The sequence below is a fragment of the Pelophylax lessonae genome (assembly GCF_965119305.1).
Source record: "Pelophylax lessonae genome assembly, chromosome: 7".
NCBI lineage: Eukaryota > Metazoa > Chordata > Amphibia > Anura > Ranidae > Pelophylax > Pelophylax lessonae.
In genome coordinates, this window is record NC_138774.1 from 242188646 (window position 1) to 242213017 (window position 24372).

At 42.0% G+C, this 24372-nt stretch overlaps 1 protein-coding gene across 1 annotated transcript in view; it reads left to right on the forward strand.

Moving 5' to 3' along the window:
• MAPKAP1 (MAPK associated protein 1) overlaps positions 1–20010 on the forward strand; it is a 433900-nt gene extending 413890 nt beyond the window's left edge. Inside the window, exons 11-12 of the mRNA XM_082263170.1 lie at positions 8430–8527; positions 19725–20010. Coding sequence (XP_082119296.1) covers positions 8430–8527; positions 19725–19844 — 218 coding nt within the window. The 3' untranslated portion in view covers positions 19845–20010. The remainder of the gene's footprint in view (positions 1–8429; positions 8528–19724) is intronic.
• Positions 20011–24372: the final 4362 nt, after the last annotated feature.

The window sequence follows — 24372 nt, forward strand, 5'->3', positions numbered from 1 at the left end:
CAGGTACTTATACAATATCACAAATGTACACATTGTTTTACATATATATTGTACATTCACATCAGTCCCTGCCCTCAAGGAGCTTACAATTTAAGGTCCCTAACTCTTTTATGCATACATACATTTACTAGGGCCAGTTAACCAGCATGTCTCTGAAGTGTTGGAGGGAACCGGAATACCCACACAGGCACAGGAAGAACATACCAACTGCGGGCATGTAGTGCCATTGTTGGTATTTGAACCAACAATCCCAGTGGTAGTAGGTGGAAGTGCTAACCACTCAGCTGTTGTGCTGCCCATGATTTCACTGTGAACTACAATGGGAGCTGAGAGGAGCACAAGTTTTAGCTCTCTCTCCTGCCTAGAGCGATGACACGTAAACACTGCAGCACAGGACACCTACATGAAGGGTTAACTGTAAATTACATATTGTGGACCACTGTGCTGTACGTTATCTTTTCTGGGTCGTCATTCTCCATACACTGATGTACATTACATGCTCTGGACCATTATGCTCCATACACCGTGTGCTGTACATTACATACTATGGACTTTCATGTTCCATACATTGTGATATACATTACATACTCTGCATTGCCATGTTCCAATACACTGTGATGTACATTACATACACTGGTATGCCACAATCCATGTTGTGTTATACATACATGCTCTTTATCACCACACTCCAGATACTGCTTGGAATGTTCCATGTTGTGGACGATGTTCATATTCTGAACAGTACATTAGATCCCACTTACACTTTATACATTATGTTCCATACTACTCTATGTACTGTGCTCTACGTAATATACTGCCTACTGTATAATCATCGTAGAGTTATATAAATACAACTGGCATTTTATTGGATTTTGAAATTGCATTCCATGAGTAGATATGCTTTTGCCATATTTTGTTTTCAACTGTGTATTCAATTGTTTGCCTGAAGTTACACTTTTAAAAGGCTTCTGCAAAAATACATTTGGCCTCCCAACGTAGCAAATAAATATTTGTACACAGTCATTTATTGTATACAGCAATCTGTTCATGCAATTGCTTACCTTAAAGCGATTTTGGGCCATCCGCTTGCTGAGGGTCACCTGAAAAAGAAATGGATGCCCCCGAATTTTTATTTTTTTTTACTTACCTTGTTTTTGAAGAAAATATACTCACCTTCCTTCCACTTCCTACCTCTGCGGCCGTCGCTTCCGGCTTGCAATCACTCCTGGGATCTGAACGTCATCACTCCCAGGAATCAATGCGCCTGCACCGGCCCCGCTCATCACTTTCCGGTGCAGACACGGCATTCCCTGCTAAACAGCTTCTGGGCATGCCCAGAAGCTGTGCTGTAATGCCGCGCCTGCACCGAAAGTGATGAGCGGGGCTGGTGCAGGACATTCTGGGACTCCCGACGTCACCGAAGAGGAGGCAGAAGAGGACGCGCTGGCTTCAGCTGCCCACACCTGAGATGGCAGCGCTGGAGAAGAAATTTTCAAGGTAAGTATTTAAGTATTTCTTCTAAAAGGTAAGTGCGACCCGGGACAGATCAGAGGCTATCCATTATGGAATGCACTAGCCCTGACTGTCCCGGGGGTATTTTTATCTAAAATTCACCCCTGAGGCCGGAACTCCGCTTTAATACTTTAGAGGAATCTTATCATGAGCAATATGTGGGTTGCTATTACTGACCTTCTGAAAATGCTAGATATCTGACATGAGTCACTGCCCCAAAAAAAACAGCAAGTAAAGTTAGAAAAGCTGATCCTATTATTGTTCTGGAGAAGCGAGTTAGAAAATACTCAAGTCATTGTCTCAGCATGACAGCCAGGCAACTAGCATTTTCAGAAGGAGGGATCACCAGTTGGCAGCTTACAGATTTGTCAGTAAAATTTCCCCTTAATCTGTGAAACTGAAATCTCAGAGGATAGCAATACGTGCACATGTATCGTATACAGTAGATGCAGAGTATCCCTCCTCCCCTCTGAACCCTTCTGGCCTTCTGATTATAGAAACAAATTATCCTGCGGCAGGCATCTACTAATATATGTACCAAACAAGTTTAATTTGCTGAATGATTTAAGGAAGTTATATGTTTGTTCCCCCACTTTAAATCATTAGACATGCTACCAGGGGAAGATTAATGCTTTGTAATTATATTTAATTATACATTTCCACGATAAAATGTCTCATGTTCAGAGATGGCCAAATGTAATAAAATGACCCTCTATAAAACTATACCTGGGATATATTTATCAAAGTGGATGTGTACAAGTGATAGGAGAACAAATACAACACTAACACCCAGGAATTCTCAAATTGTAAATTAGGAGCATCGGCTGTATGATTGAGCATTATTATTATTATTATTATTATGTGAAAAATTCTAGAGGTAGACATTTTTATATATACAGTAAAACCTTGGATTGCGAGCATAATTCGTTCTGGAAACATGCTTGTAATCCGAAGCACTCTTAAATCAAAGCGAATTTTCCCATAAGAAATAATGGAAACTCAGATGATCCATTCCACAACTATTTATTCATAAGTCTTTCAGTTTATAGTCTATATACAAAGATTATAGCAATGTGATAGGTTGTGTCATCATAAAATGTCCATCCACAAATGGCGCCTCCACAAGGGGATTAGAAGCAAAATCCAGCAGGAGCTACAAAGTATAAAAGAGAAGAGAGGCGCCTCTAAGTGTAGCAGTATAGGGACATTTAATGAAGGTACAACATTTAGCAACTCACATAGTTGAGGATTAAAGAGGCACATCTAAGTATGCAGGCATCCGGGGTAAAGCTGTCCGCATAGACCATCTTCTAAACCACTGGCTCTCACCGATGTCAGTCTGCAATTGTGATTGGTAAGACTACCCTGCAGTAGAGTGATCTGAAAGAGAGACTTTGAATCGCTCGTGGAGCTCACCGTGGAAGGGTGTGATGAAGATGGCAGTGCGGAGGACGGTCTATGTGGACAGCTTTACCCCAGATGCCGGCATACTTAGATGTACCTGTTTTAATCATCAACCATGTGAGCTGCTAAATATTGAACCTTCATTAAATGTAACAATGTAACAATATTGCTACACTTAGAGGCGCCTCTCTTCTCTTTTATACCCAGTTGTGAGATGACGCTACTTGTATATCAAGACATCGCTTGTATATCAAGTCAAAATTTTTTTTAAAAATTTGCTTGTCTTGCAAAGCGCTCTCAAACCAAGTTACTCTCAAACCAAGGTTTTACTGTGTATATATATATATATATATATATATATATATATATATATATATATATATATAATTTTTAACAGTGGCACAACATAGAAATAGTCTCCATCCACATAATTAGCCCATTAGTAGCAGGTCGTTATCTGGGTGAGATGAGCCGTACAGAAAACCTAACATAGGGGAAGCATGGAGGCTTCTATTCTTGACGGGACAATGCTAGTTGCTTTGCTATCATGGTGACCTGCTTCAATATTTTGAGTCACAGACGCGAAATGCATACAATGGCAAGAAATACAATGGAAACCCCATGGAACTAACTGTGTGTGTTTTTTTGTTTTTTTAATAATTTGGTTAGCATTAGCTATTGCTTCTTATGAACAGCAATCTTAAAATGTTTGAGTGTCTTTTATCAATCAAAATAACTCTAAACCACCTCTGCAAACTCATTTCATTAGTTAAACTGCAGGTGTGCAAAATACTGATTCCAATTATCAATTAGTCTATGGGTTCACTTAAGCCGGGTACACATGGGTCGAATGTGCCGAGACCTTGTCAGAACACAACAGCTCAGCAGGGGAGATCGCCATACTAACTTTGCATTGTTAGTATAGTGCAGTAATGGCGAACCTTGGCACCCCAGATATTTTGGAACTGCAATTCCCATGATGCTCATGCACTCTGCAGTATAGTTGATCATCATGGGAAATGTAGTTCCAAACCTCTGGGGTGCCAAGATTCGCCATCACTGGTGTAGTGGTTCCGATTAGAGCTGACAGTTAGTGAAATGCCTCTACTGTCCTACCCTGCTGTACCTTGTATCACTTATGTGAATAAAGAACTTTTCTTCATTGGATTCCCTGGTGGTGTACGACAATTTTCTTCTTTCACAAAACATCTGGATGCGCCAAGATTCTCCATCACTGGTATAGTGGCTCCGATTAGAGCTGACAGGTAATGAACAAGCACATAGCAGTCATGTGAAACGCGTCTACTGTCCTACCCTTTTATACCTTGTACCAGTAGCGTCACTAGGCAGGTGCGGTGAGTGCGGTCCGCACCGGGTGACACCCGCCAGAGGGGTGACACCACCTAAGCCTAAACCTCCTCCCAACCTTCCTGAAATGCCTGCAGCGTCTGTCCCGCAGTCCCGCTGTACAAGGGCATTGTCCCGCATCACTACATTTGTTAATTTAAATAGTAACTTCCAGTGCAAGTGTGAACATGGAGCAGAACCAGAGACTGGCAGATAAACCCCCTGGGTGTGCTCTGTGAGGCTGCAGAGCGTACAGCTGTCAAATTCAAGCTGTGATGTCGGGATGGGCGGGACTTCTACCCAGGCCCGCCCCTCTGTCAAGCAACCAGCGTATGGGGAAACAGCCGGCATATAAACATTGCTGGCGGGAAAAGATGCCAAGGTTCAGAATCCATTCACTCAAATACTGTACCCAGAGGTTTCCCAGCCTTGTAGTACTAGCCCTGCACTCAAAGCCTGGCTTCGGCAGTTAAAAGTGAAAGTAAGATTTCTGCCACGTTCTGCTCTGCACTTAGAACCAGGATAAGTGCTGCTGGTCTGACCGAGTGAAGCTTGTCCAAGAGCAAGAGAGGGGTGAGCTGCACTGCAATCCTTATCTCCTTCCTGCTCCGGGAGTTTGGGAACTGAAAATGAGGTGAGAGTGCATTGAGAAGGAAAACGAAGCTGTGACAGCCAGCTACAGAAATGTGCTTTTACAAAGGTAACAATGTGGAAGATGATAGAGTTTTTGGGGGGGGGGGGGGGAGCAGAGGAGTTTGTTTGTACATGTGTGTTGTGCATGTGTGTTTGTACATGTGTGTTTGCATGTATGTGTGTGTATGTATTGCTGTGTGTGTGTGTGTGTGTGTGTGTGTGTGTGTTTGTACATTTGTGTGTCTGTCCATGTGGTTTGTGTGTGTTTGTACATGTGTGTGTGTCTGTGCATGTGGTTTGTGCACGTGGTGTGTGTGTGCATGTGTGTGTGTTTGTACGTGTGTGTGTGTGTGTGTGTGTTTGTACGTGTGTGTGTGTGTGTTTGTACATGTGTGTTGTGCATGTGTGTTTGTACGTGTGTGTGTGTGTGTGTGTTTGCATGTATGTGTGTGTATGTATTGCTGTGTGTGTGTGTTTGTACATGTGTGTTGTGCATGTGTGTTTGTACGTGTGTGTGTGTGTGTTTGCATGTATGTGTGTGTATGTATTGCTGTGTGTGTGTGTTTGTACATGTGTGTGTCTGTGCATGTGGTTTGTGTGTGTTTGTACGTGTGTGTGTGTGTTTTGTATGTGTGTGTGTGTGTGTGTGTGTTTTGTATGTGTGTGCGTGTGTGTGTGTGTTTGTACATGTGTGTGTTTGTACATGTGTGTTGTACGTATATGTGTGTGTGTGTTTATGTATTGCTGTGTGTGTGTGTTTGTACATGTGTGTGTCTGTTCATGTGGTTTGTGTGTGTTTGTGCGTGTGTGTCTGTGCATGTGGTTTGTGTGTTTGTGCGTGTGTGTCTGTGCATGTGGTTTGTGTGTGTTTGTACGTGTGTGTGTTTTGTACATGTGGTGTGTGTGTGTTTGTACGTGTTTGTGTGTTTGTGCATGTGTGTGTTGTGCGTGTGTGTTTGTACGTGTGTGTGTGTGTAGAGGTTATAGCTAACAAGAGGTGCAATAGTGAGATATGAATAGACTTTGTACCTACCGCTCTCTTGAACCCTGCACCTTGTGCATAAGGGTCCTTTCACACGGGGCGGACCGTATTTTGATTCGCTTCAGCTTTTTTTTTTTTTTACGGACACGGATGACACTTGCTCTCATGTGATTGGCTTACTGCCCGGTCTGATTCCCTTCCCGCTGGCCACCACGGAGGGCCAATCAGAAGAGACTAGGGGGCATCATGGGCCATGTAGTCCCGGAAGATTGGTGGCCCCATTTGTTGTCCACAGGGAGCAGACCACAGCCCCCAGAATGCACTCTGCTAGGGGGAGAGATTGAGGACTGGGAACCTGGGAAAAAGCTGAGGGAGTGAGTGCTACACCATAGAGAGAGCCACACTGCCCAGCACCACCAGAGAGAGGGCCACACTTCCCAGCACCACCAGAGAGAGGGCCACACTTCCCAGCACCACCAGAGAGAGAGAGACTGTGTCACTGCCAGGGTACAGACGGGCTACACTACTGACCAAAGTCAGCCTGGTTAACCCAGAGGGAGCGAACGTATAACCGGAGGGATCACTGCTGCAATTTTGCTGGGTCTGGCAGGATGGCCTGTCAGCCATTATCCGTTACTGCTCCTAGGGACTGAGCCATTAGGAAGTGCCTAACCTGCTATCCTGTAGGCCTTATTGACCGTCGCAACCTGCTTCAAAAAACTCCAACGCTGAGCTGCTGCCCGGCCAAAATATAGGGGGGAGGGGGGTGACACCATGTTTTACCGCACCAGGTGACACCAACCCTAGTGACGCCACTGCCTTGTACCACTTATGTGAATAAAGAACTTTTCTTCATTGGATTCTATGGTGGTGTGCAACCATTTTCTTCTTTCACAAAACATCTGGGGTGCCAAGATTCGCCATCACTGGTATAGTGGCTCCGATTAGAGCTGACAGGTAGTGAACAAGCACGTAGCAGTCATGTGAAACACCTCTACTGTCCTACCCTGCTGTACCTTGTACCACTTATGTGAATAAAGAACTTTTCTTCATTGGATTCTATGGTGGTGTGCGACCATTTTCTTCTTTCACAAAACATCTGGGGTGCCAAGATTCGCCATCACTGGTATAGCGGCTCCGATTGGAGCTGACAGGTTTTTTGGTTTTTCGTTCAGCCCGCTGGGTTGAATGGAAAAAAAATGAAAAGTGTGTACCAGGCTTTACTTTTTTCTCCATTGTAAGTGTTTAATAGGTAGGTTCAGTAAAGAAACACAAGAAATTGTTGTTTGGGTGTAATCAGCTTAAGCACATTGTGTTTGTCTATTGTGACTTAGATGAGGCTCAGATCTGATTTCATGGCAAATTACTGCAGAAAACCAGGTAATTCAAATGGGTTCACATACTTTTTCTTGTCATTCTGCATACATGTTCAAGGCCGGCAATCAAACAAACATAAGCAACATACAGACATGCAACTAAAGGAGAAGGTCCACAGAAGGGCAACTAAACTAATTAGGGGATTGGAGGACCTTAATTATGAAGAGCGTCTGCAATCGTTGATTTATTCTCCCTGGAGAAGAGACGCCTGAGAGGGGACATGATAGCAATTTATAAATATCTCAATGGTGATCTCAGCATAGAAAAAAAGCTATTCAGTCGGAAGGACTGCATGAGGACTAGAGGGCATACAATGCGTCTGGAGGAGAAGCGTTTTAACCTCAGGCAACGTGGGGGGTTCTTTACTGTTAGGGCTACAAGATTGTGGAATTCTCTACCACAAGAGGTGGTTTCTGCGGGAAGTATGGTGGCTTTCAAAAGACTCTTAGACGTACATCTCAAGGATGAGAACATTCAGGGGTATGTGAGATGATTACAGCCACACACACCTACACAGGTTGAACTGGATGGACTGTTGTCTTTATTCAACCTCAACTACTATGTAACTATCATTTTCAGAACGCTAGCAATGGTACCTCCATGATGGGATAACTTTAAGATGTAGTGTATGCACAGATGAGCAGGAAATTGTTGATTTTGTAGTCCAGGCTTGATCAAAGCGAGGGGGCTGGGAACTGTAGATGTGATCTCCCTAACTGAGGATCACCTTCATTTGACAGTCATTCCTTGACAAGGAATGTATTTTGAAAATGCAGCTTAGTAATATAATTGTGTTTCACAGCACCCCCTGCTTGAAGCTGGGAGTGGGCCTTTGGGAAAGTGGCACTGAGTTGCTCTTGGAGGCTCTGAGATTTTATAACCCAAATCTAGAACAGAGCTTGGTATAAGTATTCACCCCATTAGACTTTTCACATTTTGTAGTGTTAGAACCTAGAATAAAAGATTCATTTGAGGTTTTAACATTTCCCCATTCCATAATCTTGAAATAAAACAATTGAATATAATATGTCAAGGACAGCCGGTCAGGGTTGAGGTCTCAGCGTATCCAGCATAAAAGTTACTACTATTTACCTACACTTATTTCTTGTTTCATTGTCAGCGTATTATCCTCTTGTTTGAAATGTGTCCAATAAAGTTGTGTTCTCCTTTACAGGCCATGCAATGTTCAAACTGACCTACCTCAATAATCATGATTACAAGCACCTGTATTTCGAATCCGATGCAGCTACTGTTAATGAGATTGTTCTAAAGGTGAGTTTTCTGTTACTGCACAACCGCTTTTACAGAATGAAGCTTAGGCTGGCCATACATTATACAATTTTCTTTACAATTTACTTTCAACTATGTAGTACAGAGGACTGCCTAATTGGATACAGTTGAAAGTGGTGTTTAGTTTTGACCTCATATTATATGTTTTTTTGGTAAATCTAACAGAAAATTGTACAAGAAAATTGAACATGTTTAGCCTTAGGTAGGCCATAGATGGTGCAAATTTCTGGAAAAATTTGCAGGATTCCCCCATCAACACAGACAGTGCTGACAGGGGAATCCCTCCCACCGAGATATTGAGTTCCGCTGGGAGAAGACTGTGATCATTGCCAGCGGCTAAAGCAGCCACTTAGCAAGTGAGTCCAACAGGCTGGTTGTACCCAAGTTGACTGATCGTTCTTGCTGAACCAGCCAGGATTCAAACCGTCAATGGCCAGCCTTAGTGATTTTTAGCGATTAAAATGCTATACCATGCAAGATCCTGCCTCCAAATAACGTGAAATATAGATACGTACACACTGGCACTGGTGGACAAACACCAGTGACTGAGGAAAAACAATAGAGAGAAAGGGACATGATCTGGGGCATAAATAATGGCTAAACCTCCATCCCTAATGAATATGCAAAAGGAAGAACAAATTGTTTAAAAATGTGGGACTTTAAATGAGGTAAGTTAATTACTGAATATCAGATTAATGTAAAAAATCACCAAATGATGAATATTTATTAAGTAATTCATGATTTAACGGTAGTATAAAATACAGATAGACATACACAATTCAAAGACCTGACATGGAGTATACAAATTCATATAAATAATTTCAATAGTAGTAAATATATTATACAACATAACCAACATATAATTGATCTCCAAAAAGGTATGTCATCATTTCTTGTAGACTCGTTTCGTGGCTCTACGTCCACTCATCAGGAGCTAATTAAAATTATAGATATGTAAAAGTAAACTGATATTAAAATACTATAATCTCAAATAAAAGGAATATAACAGATTGCTCCTAGTTTATAAATGTAGAATCCAGCTACTTACTGTGCTGACACAATAAATCTGGAAGACCACCCCAAGGTTTTTGCTTGGGGTGGTCTTCCAGATTTATTGGGTCAGCCCAGTAAGTAGCTGGATTCTCTAGATTCTACATTTATAAACTAGGAGCAATCTGTTATATTCCTTTTATTTGAGATTATAGTATTTTAATATCAGTTTACTTTTACAGATCTATAATTTTAATTAGCTCCTGATGAGTGGACGTAGAGCCACGAAACGCGTAGAGCCTACAAGAAATGATGACATACCTTTTTGGAGATCAATTATATGTTGGTTATGTTGTATAATATATGTCTATCTGTATTTTATACTACCGTTAAATCATGAATTACTTAATAAATATTCATCATTTGGTGATTTTTTACATTAATCTGATATTCAGTAATTAACTTACCTCATTTAAAGTCCCACAATTTTTGAACAATTTGTTCTTCCTTTTGCATGAGGTAAAATAATATCAATCGGCCTGGATTCAGCCCAGCTTTCACCCTAAGAAAGCTTAGGCTCAATATGTCTGCCAGGTTTGGGTAGTCCTACAAAGCCATAAGGTAACTGCTGTTTGTCTCAGTGTTGTTTAAAAATGGCATCCAGACTCCCACCATGATTACTTCTGGCACTGCTGTTCGCGTACTAAGTTCATAAATAAATCGATCAGCTTCTGAACTTATAATCATACAACAGAGAACTCAGGAAGAAGCATTGCCAAACAAAGCTTCTGCATTGCGTTTACAGAGGAAGTCATGTGACATCACAGCTCCTCCTGTCAGTACGCAAGCTGTTGCAGCACTGTTGTGTAGCTCTGCAGCTATTGCTCGAGTAAAACCAGAAACAGATCACTGTCGGAGGTGACCTGTTGCTGCAAAGTGTAGCAATATAAGAGGAAAAAAGCTGTCCTAAATTTGAACTTTACCATTTCCCTACATTTCATTACAGTCAAACGTGTATGATATTCATTTATCCAGAAGATATGCATGTTCATCTACTATCAGTTTATAGCCCTATGTTACCTGTAACCCTTGTTGGGTAGACTACAAAAGCTAAAAGGATGTAGAGCCAAGACATCTGCATAACATAAATAAAAGCATATGGACTCAAGTTGGGAAAAGGGGGAAAAAAGGTTTTGTGACCTAAAGTGATTGTAAACCCTTAGCTTTTAAAACAACCCATTTGTTTTAAAATAGAATTGAAAGGCAAACATTTTTTTGTACAGACATAAAAAGAAAAAAAAGTATAATTACCTTTTTTCACTTTTTTATAAGTTATCATATTCCCTCAGTTTGCAGCTGCATAAGAGCAGGGGGAGGAGAAACTGCAGCACACGGAGCTTCCCAGTGAAAGGCTGTGCGGGGGTGGTGTTAGGATAAGTCTGATTATTGGAGGAGAGTAGGCTGAGTTCCCAGTACAGCTAGAGAACTGACTGTGTTGTTCTCTCATGCTTAGTGTGGTCAGTTTTTGATAGGGAAACAGAGGGCCTGGCCAGGGATTTCACACAAAGGAAACAATACAAAGAGAACAGGATACTTTCTCATACAAGTACATTGCACAGCAAGCACGTATCGGGAACATGAAATGTTGGGTTTACGTACTCTTTAGGTGGTTAAAGCAGGGCCCCTGATAGGGCAGTACAACTGGCCCTGTTGTACCGGGCCCGGACTCCATCAGCTCTACAAGGGGCCCGGGCAGCATCACAGTTAATCTCTGCATGTTAAAAAAAAAAATAGGTTTTTCTAAACTTTTTCCTAATTTTTACTTTCTTGGGGGGTGTAATTAAATTTTCCTGGGCCCTATTATGTCAACAGAAGGGCCCAGGAGGTGAGTGCAGTGGCGGGACTTTTTTTTTTTTCATTTTCGGGGACGCATGTATACATAGTGCGCAGTCCCATGTTGATTGGCTGCTATACAGTTCTGGCTGCCGCTGTCCACTGCCTTGCCTGGTGGAGGGATACAATAATGCTCTACTCAGCCCCGCCTCCCGTACTCAGGTGCCGAGAGTGATCATGTAAAACAGCAGGCGGCTCAGCAGCTGACAGGGAGCAGCAGGAGGACAGCGTGGCTGCATTAGACACAGTGAGTGAAGAACAGAGGATAGAGTCCTCACTGTGTCCTATGACCATCAGCATGAAATTCACACAGGCAGCAGGTGCCCTGTCACAGTGTCACATGGCTGCTGGAAGTGCTGATTTTATTAAGCTATGGCTGTACTGAGTGTTACAGCCATAACAAAGTCAGCACCCCCAGCAGCCATGTGACACTGTGACATGACACCTGCAGCCTGTGTGATTTTCATGCTGATAATCATTGGACACAGTGAGATGCTACTTTAAACTTGCGTTTGGGGGACAGTAAACATGTGCAGTCAAACCACTCCCCTTTAAACTATTCCCGCCCATTGATGTATCTGTGTTCTGTCAGAATTGCGCTACCTATCAGATTCTGCTAGCGGAAGTGACATACGGACTAGAACAACTTACTGCGCATGTGCCATGCATTCCAACATGGCTGCTATGCGTTCCAATAGGTTTCCTAATGTGACAGAACACGAAGCAGCAGCGGACATCTTCTTACACCGCGTAAATCTTGAATTTTACATTTATTTTATTAGTAAACTCACCTTATATACTGAAATAGACTATTTCACCACGACTGAGTGAAATAGTCTATTTCACTATAGAATCAGTTTGTCGCTGAGCAGTGCGGGGTGTACCAAGATGGCCATCACCACCTTCTGGCTGCAGGTTTCTCACTATACTTACTAGAATACAATAATAATACAAATGTAATACTGTTATTTATTCTAGAAGGTGAGTTTACTGCTAAAATAAATGTAAAATTCAAGACTTGTGTGGGTGTAAGAAGATGTCCGCCGCTGCTTCGTGTTCTGTCACATTAGGAAACCTATTGGAGCGCATAGTGGCCATGTTGGAACGCATGCCGCAGTAAGTTGTTCTAGTCCTTACCTCACAATCCAGTAGCAGAATCTGATAGGTAGCTGTATCCTGACAGAACACTGGCACGTCCCTGGATTGGAAGGGTGATATCTTGGTCATCCCTGCAGCATTATAGCCCCAGTGACTTTTCACAAAGTATAAGTAATCCTAGTGGCTAAGAAGTCACTGGATTACTTTTACAGGTGACATGGATTTCATAATTTCTGGTTTCTGTTTTATGTAACCAAGCCATTACCGGTTTGAACAAGCATCTGATCACTCTGATCTTGGTTTGTTTAGATGCTTTGGAGGCCAGAGGAGAGACATGGGGTATAAGAGACCCAAGATCTCTCCATAAAGAGGACCTGTCATGGCCCATGCTATCATAAGAGATGTTATTTATCCCTTCTGATAGCAATAAAAGAGATTTTGAAAAATGTAAAAATACAGTGTAAAAAAAAAAATGTAAAACCTTTTTAAAGCCCCCATTCCCCCTTGCTCATGCGTAATTGCAAACATGCACCTTGGTCCCGCACGTATACGTAAATGGTGACAAACCTGCAGTTTGTTTTGAGGCAGGGCCAGGGATGGGGTTGAAGGGGACCCCATCAGGTAGGCTGTATGGGGGCCCCGTCATTTCTAACAGGAGCCCTGGGTTAAAGTGTCAGGGCTCTTTCACACACAGAGTCCGCCAGGCGTCCGAAGTCTGCAGAGCAGGCGGATGACAGCTGTGTCTCCGCGCTGTATGCAGAGACACAGCTGTCAGGTCCCTATTCATCTCTATGGGGGAATCGGATGGGAACGGACCGTATATGCATTCTCACACCGATCTGCCAGATGGATGGAAAATAGGGTTTCCATCCATCCGGTTTTATCGGATGTCAGCGGACAGGCGGATCTGATCAGACTCCATGTGTGAAAGGGGCCTTACTAAACCCACAACAGTAAAATCAGTGTGTATTTGCAGTAAAGCACGCTTGTTATAATCACTGAAGAAGTTAAGGGGTTATTTCTCTACATTGTATAAAAAGGCAGTTTGATCCTCTCACCTCTGATCATTTCCTTCTTCCACTGACTCCTTTATAAATCCTGATATTTACAGAGCCAGGGGACGGGCTGCACATGCTCATTTTGGTGTGTTTATTGCTAGAGCGTATTTTTTTTTTTTTTTGCGGGGGGGGGGGAGAGTATGTGATTTGCACAAGGGCAATCGGCACTGTCCAGACAGAGGGTCAGGGGTGCTGCATCCTGATAGGACAATCATGGGAGATTGAAAACTCCTCCTACAAGCTTTAACCACACACTCATAGAAGTCACAAGACTGCTCTAACTGCTAATGAAAAAAGGTATTTAGCAGTTTATATTTACTAAAAATAATTGCATTTCCATCTTCTGTGTACTGTGGGAGACCAGAAATAGTGAATGCAGGTTCTGGGTTTAGTAACACTTTAAGGAAACCCAGACTTCAGGTTTAGGACAGATTTAACTACATAAGTTTGATTGAGACTTTTTCTTTGGTTGTTTTAGGGGCCATTTATAGTCCATATTTTCTTAACTGATGCCATGTGACATTTCTGGTCATTCTGTGTTATCTTGATGCTTAAGCCAGTAGAAAGCTATTTATTGAAAGCATGCTTGTATGGAGAGAGAGCACCAGAGGGAGAGTGGCCTTGTTCTGGGACAGAGTGTCTTTCGGCAATGTGCTTAGATTGGACATAGCCTGTCAATGTTCTGGGAGCCAAGAGAGCAATGATAAGCAATGTGTCGGGGGCTCTTAACTGGTAATGTGAGCTATGCAGATCATGTGTACACACTGAATACGAGATAATTAGCAACAGATCTAATCAAATGGTTAATTGCAGCTTTTAGATGCACTGAACAGATATTAATAGCCAGCATAAAGCAGACTTCATTATCTACTGAGTTAAGTGCTGCCATTTCAATTTGGATATAGCGGTAATGAGTACACCTTGTTAATTTAACCACTTCCCATGTGCAAAGTGTATGCTTGCCAATATGTTTCAGTCCACTATAGACACAATAGTGTTGATTAGCAAAACTGCCATCAATTTTTAAGCACATGTGTAATTAGTGTTTTGGGTGGCGTACTTTGCTTCTTAATACTGGAAGTCTGTTTGTTTTGTTTTCCTTGTGCTGATGTACAGAAAATCTGTGGAATATTCTTCTTCACCTGTTGGTGCTGGCTATGCTGTCATACACAGGTGCAGCAGATGACAAAATTAATATTACCATTAATCAAAGTTCCCATCTTTACATCATAGCCATTCCTTTACAATACAGTCTCTCCTTTACTTCACCACCACCCCCTTCACTATTTCCCCTTTACATTACACCCCCCCCCCCTTAGATTACAGTCTTACTCTAACATCACATGCGTCAGTCTCCTTCTTTAGAATATAGACCCCCATACATTACAGCCCCCCTTTATGTTGGTGTGTTTACCCCCCCCCCCTTCCTTTAGAGCAGCCCTTAGTTTGCATCACACCTCACCTTTCATTCCTTACATCCCAGTCCACTTTACATAAATGCCCCCTTTTTACATTACATTTCCCTCTTCTCATTACAGCCCTCCCACAACCTTAACACTCATATCTTTTACAGCAGGCAGAGGTTTGGAGGTGTGGCACATCTGGACATGTTAACAGGGTGGGGATTTGTTGCTAGTACTGCCCCACGTTCTAGCAACAAATCACTGCCTTGTTAACTTTAAAAGTTATGCAGTGCCCGCCGCCATCTAGACATGCCACGCCTTCTGCAAGGATAAAAGCTGTGGCCACAGTGGGGGGAACGAGGACATCACCCAGGCTGCCAAGTGGCGCAGTGCAATCCAGATAGGTCTGTTATACAGTCAAGACTGTGGTCTGTTGTTTAGTAAAGCCTGGTATATAACATTGCACTGAGTACATAGATAGGTAGCTCGCTTATACCAGGATCGCATATTTGTGGTGTGTTACGGTGCATGTTAATATGTGATGCAGTAAGGCCGACCATTCATTTTGAATTGGCTGCCAATGCACCACAATGGATGTAAAAACACACCTGCACTTTTTCTTGTTATCTGTGCATTGTGGAGCACTAAAAAGCAGGTCTGCTCTGGTTTATGGGCTGCCATTCAAAATGAAAGGCATTGGAGTTTGCTCATTACCTTGTGTTGCAGTAAAATACACGAATGGTCATAGGATTTTAATGTAACTTCTGAGGCATCAAGAGTTGTTTCCCACACACCCACACTGATAATGCACTTTCCAATTGACGATATGAATATCCTTAAGTCAGTAAGGCAATATCCTCATCCAGCTATTCAGATGTATTTCATATATATGGGTCTCACAACAGGCTTTTGAGATCTAAAACAGCCATATCACAGTGTCATATAATGTGCCAAACCCACAATTGTTGTCCCTTCAAAGCCTATGTTGGCTTTAGTTTGTCTGTAGAAGATCCACTAGACTCATTAAAATAGGCAAAAAGCATCCATAGACTTGTAATCAGGGCTTGGTTTATAACCCAATACTTACTTCACTTCTGCGATAATGTCCTATGTAACCAGGATAAACAAGGTTTCCAGCTGTAAGATTTACATGGTGGGGTGTTCCCCAGAAACGTCTGGCTTCCTCGAAAATGGTATCCCTGGGGAAAGCCGGACGTTGCTGGTGAAACCAGTCAGACCCATGGGAATTCCCCACTATGTAAATCCACAATGACCTTACGGCTGGAAACCCTGTTTATCTCCGTTACATGGAACATTACTCTAGTGTGTGTGTATGTGTGTGTGTAATATATATATATATATATCAGCAAAAGTCTATTGAGTCCAGTGGAGTTCCCCAGGTGAACTTAAGTATATTGCGTCAACATGGAGACTGAAAGGACACCCATTATACGGAAATGTGATAGGTCTGTTGTAGATCTCAGAAGTTGTTGAGAGATCCCCTATCTATCCTATACATCTGAATGGTTGCATGGAGAGCCATATTGAATTAAGGATCACTGTGGATGTGTGGGACACAACTCTGAATGCCTCAGGTGCTACAATGTAATAGTATCAGTATCAACAAGCCTTACCTATACAGTATCCCTGGCTAAAATAATTTTTTTCTTCTCTACATTGAGCAATTTTTATTAGGGACCATTCTACCAGTTCTTTAGCTTCGTAAGTGAAAAATGATCAGTATTGATGCCGGCAATATATAATATGGATGGATGGAACTATAGCAACATGTTATGCATTGCATCTTTATCTGTGAACACAACCTACTTTCTCCTGGTCCCCAATATGGATGAGACGGCACTGCACACCATTCATATGGGTTCTTTGATGTGTGAGGGTCTTTTTGAAAAAAACATGGTGGGCCTATATTTTCATGTTTTGTTATACCGTGCTCATTTTGTTCCATTTGACCTTATTACTGAACATTACAAATTTTTAATTTGACTACCTCTCCATGGTAGTCTAAATATTTAGTGGGGTATTTTTGGTCTTGGATTTGTGTACGGTTGACTCCAGATTATTAATGGTAGGCCATCGTCACTTGGTTTTCTAACAGAACATATTTCCTCTTGGAAAAACATCAAAAGGAAAACACAAAAAAGTTACAGTATACAAGCATTCCAGAAGTGTGTTTCCTGCCCAGTACCATCACTAAAACCAAATTAAATAAAGCAGTATTAAACCCAAAACCAGAAATGAATATATTGTAGTTTACAATCTCTAAATATGGTGGCTGCTTTGTTTTCTTTCACCTGGTGATCTGACAATTAACACACTGACTGTCTGAGAGTGTCTCTGCTCTTGCTAGAGGAGCAGCAAAGACCTCTTTGGATAGCAGCATTGTCGTTCTGGAAAGGATAGTGGTCACTTCACAAGTATATGTTTTTTTGATTTATGTATGATCAAAGTAGGAGAAGCACTTTTTATATATAATAAAAGTGAGATTGCAATGTTTAGAAAAGGTGATCTGACAATAGATGTAGTCCTGAAATCTTGGACAGTTCAAATTCATATGGTTTGGAGCAATTGAACGTTGGTAAGAAAGCAACAGTAGTGGGTAGTCATGAAGGGAGGGGTTTGAGGTGAGTGCCTGGGATCCAAGGTGGGTCTCTTCCTTAGACTATAATAAACAAGCAAAAAATTGGGGGAGCAGACCCTGAACATGTATATCTAAAGCCGGTGCAGCTATGGACCAAGCAACATGTATATTAAAAAAGAATAGCGCAACCATGCAAAAGAAATGACTATCAAATATGGAGACAATCCATAAATAAAAATGGGGGTTTAGTCCCACCATATGGCTTAGACTATAATAGTCAGAGGGCACAGGTCTGTCAGTTGGTTATGTAGTCTGCTGTTATGTAATGCAAGACCCACAAGTCCCAGGTTTTCTTAAACTTCGTCAAAGTATCCCAAAATGTGGCTGTCAGTTAGAAAATGTCCAATGAAGCCAGGTTTTAACTTCATTCTTTGAAAGTTAGTTGTAGGATCAATCTTTTGTTATAGTTTGCTTTGTGGCCAATGAAACACATCACCAGTTTAAAATTGTGTTTCCACATGCCATCAGGTTTTAGATGAAGTAATGCCTCACATGGGTGCATAAGGGACAGGGAGGGTGCTGTCTTAAAAGCATAGCTAACATTTTATAAACTCTCTTCCACAGGAATTGAGCTACCTAGCAGGTCCACCACATATGCAAATAGGTATCAGGATCTATGCAGCTAAGGATAAAAAGGTTGAGATGAGCACCAACAAAATGGCACTTTATAATTAGTTTCAAAGGCAAGGATGCACTGGGAGCAGGGTTTGGTGGTGTTTCTGTTCGATAGTTATTTGGAGATCTGTTTCCCATTTATTAATCCATGATAGGAAGGTGTGCACCCGGCATTTGTCCTTGATAACACATAGCTTTTATTAGCACAACTGGTAAAATTGCAGCCAGAGAAATTGACATGTTTTGGCAAACAGCCTTTAGCCAAAATGTGATCCAACTTTATAGGAGGACATGATCCAAAACATGCTCCGATTGAATCAGACTTTGTTTTAAACTATGCTGTGATTAAGACTGTTTGCCGAATCATTTAAGCCTCTCTTGCTGCAATTCTACCGGTTGTATTAACAAAAGCTGTTTTAGCAAGGACATATGTTGGATGCATGCCTTCTTATTTTGTATGGTTTGTTGTGAACTGGCCCTTAGGGGTGGATCCCCATTTGTGCGGCTGCGGCGATCGCATGTAATTTGGAGCGCACTGCTCCTTCATTACATGCGATCGGATGTGCGCATGCGAATTCAGCCATACACTTTTTATGGCTGAAATTCGCACTACACCTGCAGCAAAGACGCACATGACCCTTTTTTCCAGCCGTATAAGGATCGGATCGCACAGTGGGTTCAGCGCTTGTGCAATCCGATCCTGTGCGAACTGTCAGATCGCAATGCGATATGCGATCAATTTGGGGGTGTCGTTAACATTTAATTGACACCCCCTGCGTATTGCATATGGCAGTGTGAACTGCCAGATGTGCGTTTGCGATGTGGGAACAGGCTGCAAATTCGCAGCCTTCCCGCATCGCACAAGTGTGAACCGGGACTAATGCCTGGCTTCGGAGGTGGAGTGCTGTTTTGGGATTTCTTGTTTCTCTTTTGCATGTAAACACTTATCATGGGTTTATAGTCTTCAAGAAGCAAGTTATAAAGTGCAAGGAGATCAGGCTCGGCAAGTGAGTGTCCCACTATTTTTGTTTAAAGGGAGTCAGAGTCACCCTCAGTCTCAAACTATTAAGCAGTTAGAACGACAGGTGATTTTTTTTTTTTTTTACATAATGAATAAAAGCTCATCACTGTAATCTTCCATATCATTGGTAGATTATTTGTCTCACCCTTTTAACAGACCAGGTGTTTAGAAAACGTGGCAGTTAAAGGAAATTCAAAAAATAGCAGACCTACCAGCCAGATAAATAGATGTAAATAAGGGAAAAAAGAAAAGGAATGCAGCCACCATCTTTAAGAATTATTGGTGATCTGCAAAATGTGACATTTTTGTTTTAGGGTTTAATGCCACATTAATCTTACCTTTAAAACCACTTTTAGGAAAAAGCTTTCTAAAAAAGCGGCAGTTAAAAAGTGAAGGCTTGCATACATTTAATAATTGCATCAATTTTGTTTTTCTTCTAAAGGTCAATTACATCTTGGAATCAAGAGCCAGCACGGCAAGGGCTGATTACTTTGCACAGAAACAGAGGAAATTAACAAGAAGGACCAGTTTCAGCTTCCAGAAAGAGAAGAAACCGGGTTAAAGTGGAGGGGATGTGGTAGTAGGTAAACATACAGAACCTCGGCAATGGCCGGCCAGTGGGCCTCCTGCCGCCATGTCTAAATGAACATACATGGGCGGAGGCTCTGGCACTGAGGATTTTGCCCCTATGAATTGTTCTCAGTCAACCTTTACTGTATAATTATTAATACTTTGCATTTCTTTCAATGCCTGTTTGCTTGCAAAGTCCAGGGCAGATGCCATTCATTCCTGTGATCCCATTTATATTTAAAGTACTAATGGACAATATGTAAAGGAGAAAAGTAGGTCCAGTATGTTAAGACCATCTTATTAAAGACCCCCAGACCCTCTTATGGCTAACATTTTAAAGTGGTCTAAAGGCTGGGACTTATACAGTTCTTTAGGAAAGAAGAATTTACAACCTCCCTTCCCCTTTACAACTTTGTACAGTATGGAGATGTGTGAGATTTGGTTATAGATTAATGAGCTTTTTAAAATAAAGAAAAAACTTCTGTCTGTAGTCTTGTTTTTTGGGGAGATTGTATAATTTGAACCTACCTACATACTGGTTAACATTTGGAAGTTAAAGAGATACATTTTGTCTCAGGGACCCACTCTTGGTTATAGAAGTTATATAGAGTTTTCTGCCATCGTAGTTCCTGCGTAAACCGTGTGGTAATAAAGAGATCCTTCTTCCCCAACGACAGTTGCTCCCAATTCATGGCATCGATATGTTAAATATAGTACGATCAATCACATTCTGAGGAGCGATGTACTATGGATCTCTTTTTTAGAGGGGTGTTTGACAGGCGAGGAGGAATTATGTCACCACTTTGCAGTTGACCAATTATACAGGGTTATTGCATGTGTCCCCATTCCCCTGGGGGGATTATGATGCGGGGTTGTTATTTAGGGGTTGAGCTTGGCCCCTTAGTTCCAGTGAAGGGACATTTTGGACAAAATCATGCTCCCTACTTTGTGGGAACAGTTTGGGGATGGCCCCTTCCAGTTCCAACATGACTGCAAAAAAAAATGGATGAGTGAGTTTGGGGTAGAGGAGTTTGACTGGCCTGCCTACGAGTCCTGACCGGATAGAACATCTTTGGGATGAAGTAGAGCGGAAACTGAGAGCCAGGCCTTCTTGTCCAACATGGGGGCCAGACCTCACAAATGCGCTTCTGGAAGAATAGTCAAGCGTTCCCATAGACACACTCCAGAAGAGCTGAAGCTGTTATAGCTGAAAAGGGTGGGGGCCAACTCAATATTGAACCCCACGGACTAAGACTGGGATGGCATTAAGGTTCATGTGCGTATAAAGGCAGGTGTCCCAATACTTTTGACAATATAGTGTATATTGGAGCCAATTTAGATAGGAGCTAATTTACCTGCCAGCATGTTTTTCGAGTGTGGGAGGAAACCAGAGAACCCGCTCAGACACGGGGAGAAACATGCAAATTCCGCGCAGGTAGTGTCGTGGATTCAAACTGACGACCGCAGTGCTGCTAGGTGGAAGTGTTAATCACTTAGCCACTGTGTTGCCCCACACTCTAGGAGCCTCGGAAATTTAGCCACTGTGTTGCCCCACACTCTAGGAGCCTCGGAAATATGCAGGTTAATTCATTTTTGCAGATATTGTCTTTAAAAGATGGGCTAGAAAGCTGAATGTAAGTATTTATTTTCAGAGATTCAGAAGGTATCTTAAAAAAAAAAAAAACCCTGTATTGAAAGGTCTCTATTTAAACTGGGGGGGGGGGGAGGTTGTAGACCTTATTCCAGGCCTAATCCTACTGTACAGAGATGGCCAGCAGTGCTCATTGCTGTCATGTTTACAGTATCTTTAAATGGCCCCATTCCTTGTTTAAAATTACACATATACAAAAACTGAAGCACACAGAATCTGGTGTAGTTGTGCAAAGAATTCAATCAACTTCTAGGTTTTATTATAATCAATGCCTAAATCAACAAGCTGACGTAAGAAGCGGATTAGTTACTTACAGCTACACCAGATTCTGTGTGCACAGGTTTTAGGTAAATCTCCCCCATAGTCATCTTTACCACGCAAGGCCAAATTATATTGTCCCAGTAAAGGAGTGCCCTTTACAGTGCATCCGAAAAGTATTCAGAGCTTCCCTTTTTCCACAATTTGTTATGTTACAGCCTTATTCCAAAATGGAATAAATTCATTATTTTCCTCAAAATTCTACAAACTTCCCCATAATGACATTGTGAAAGAAGTTTGAAATCTTTGCAAATTTATTACAAATAAACAAAATAAATCAAATGTTCATAAGTATTCACAGCCTTTGCTCAATAATTTGTTGAAGCGCCTTTGGCATCAATTACAGCCTCAAGTCTTTTTGCGTATGATGCTACAAGCTTGGCACACCTATTTTTGGTTAGTTTCTTCCATTCTTCTTTGCAGGACCTCTTAAGCTCCATCTGGTTGGATGGGGAGCGTCGGTGCACAGCCATTTTCAGATCTCTCCATAGATGTTTTGTCGGGTTCAAGTCTGGGCTCTGGCTGGGCCACTCAAGGACATTCAAAGTTGTCCGTAGCCACTCCTGTGTTTTCGTGTCTGTGTGCTTAGGGTCATTGTCCTGTTGGAAGATGAACCTTCACCCCAGTCTAAGGTTCAGGGCACTCTGGAGCAGGTTTTCATTAGGGATGTCTCTGTACATTGCGGCATTTATCTTTCTCTCAATCCTGACTAGTCTCCCAGTTCCTGCCGCTGAAAAACATGCTGCCATCACCATGCTTCACTGTAGGGATGATATTAGCCAGGTGATGAGCAGTGCCTGGTTTCCTCCAGACATGATGCTTGCCATTCAGGCCAAAGAGCTCAATCTTTGTTTCATCATACCAGAGAATTTTGTTTCTCATGGTCTGAGAGTCCTTCAGGTGCCTTTTGGCAAGCTCCAGGCAGGCTACCATGTGCCTTTTACTGAGGGGTGGCTTCCATCTGGCCACTCTACCATACAGACCTGATAGGTGGAGTACTGCAGAGATGGTTGTCCTTCTGGAAGGTTCTCCTCTCTCCACAGAGAAATGCCCTGTGGGCCTACTCAATAGTGAACTACGGACTAAGACTGGGATGCCACTAAAGTTCATGTGCGTGTAATGGCCGGTGTCCCAATACTTTTGACAATATAGTGTATATATCTTCACTCTATGGATGAGCAACTGAGCTATCCTTGGACAGCAGCATTTTCAAACTGGGGAGAGGGAAGTGTTAGATACAATAGAAAATTAAGATAGACTTGACCAAAAATTAAAGCCAAACTCTTTACACAATACACGTTTTATTTCATTTGAGGCAAAAGCTTTTATATAAATGGATGAAAGCAGACCATTGTAAGCACCCTCTCAGTGTTAAATGATTTGTCTCAACCCCCTAACTGCCACTTTTGTTGAACAGCTTGGTCTGGTAAAGGCTAAGTGCAAAAAGAATAATAAATGCAAATATTTTTGCAGGAAAACCACATAACCCAGCAAAGCATTGCACCTATAAATGGTGGATCACCGATGCAACGTCCAGCTTCTGCAGACTCTTGCACCAGCTCTCTGCATGGACCTCTATACAGGCTTTCTGTTGGAGAGCTTGAGGAAGTATTAATAAACTACGAGTGCGCTGATTGCCATAATCATAGTCAATTGAGAACTACAGGTCCATTTTCCTCTGTGGCAGATGGAACTTGTGCGTCACTGATTCACAGATCTCTGGGAATGATTAAAGCACCTGTGCTACTTTCGAAAGTGACAGCTGCTGCGGGGGAAAAGAATCGCTGTCCTGGGGAGGATGCTTAGCAACATGTTACACCCTACATACAGGTGTAACATGTTGCTAAAGCTGGAGTTAGCCCTTAAAGGAAGTTGAAAAAAAAATCAGACTTGATGGCCAGATAACCATGTGAAAATAAAGGGGGAAAAAAAGCATAAAACATGAATGCAGCATAGTAGTTGAGGTTGAATAAAGACAATAGTCCATCCAGTTAAACCTGTGTAGGTGTGTGTGGACATAATCATTTCCCATACCCCTGAATGTTTTGATCTTGGAGATGTATGTCCAAGAGTCTTTTAAAAGTAGCCATACTCCCCGCAGTTACCACCATTTGTGGAAGCAAGTTTTACAATCTTATTGCCCTTACTGTAAATAACCCTTTGCGTAGCCTGAAGTTAAATCGCTTCTCCTCTAATCTCATTGAATGGACTCGTGTCCTCTTGCACTCCTTGCCACTCAATTGTTTTTTTTATATGCTGAGATCACCGTTGAGGTATTTGTAAATTGCTATCATGTCCCCTCTCAGGTGTCTCTTCTCTAGGGAGAATAAATCGAGAGCTTGTAAACGCTCCTCATAATTTAGGTCTTCCAATCTCCTAATTGGAAAGGATGTGCTGGAACTGGAAAGAGTCCAAAGAAGGGCAACAAAGCTGTGGATTGGCGACCAGAACTGGACAGAATACTCCAGGGGTGGCCGGACCAGGGTTTTATAAAGTAATAGGATTATAGATTTATCTCTGGAATATATCCCCTTCCTTATGCATGCCAATA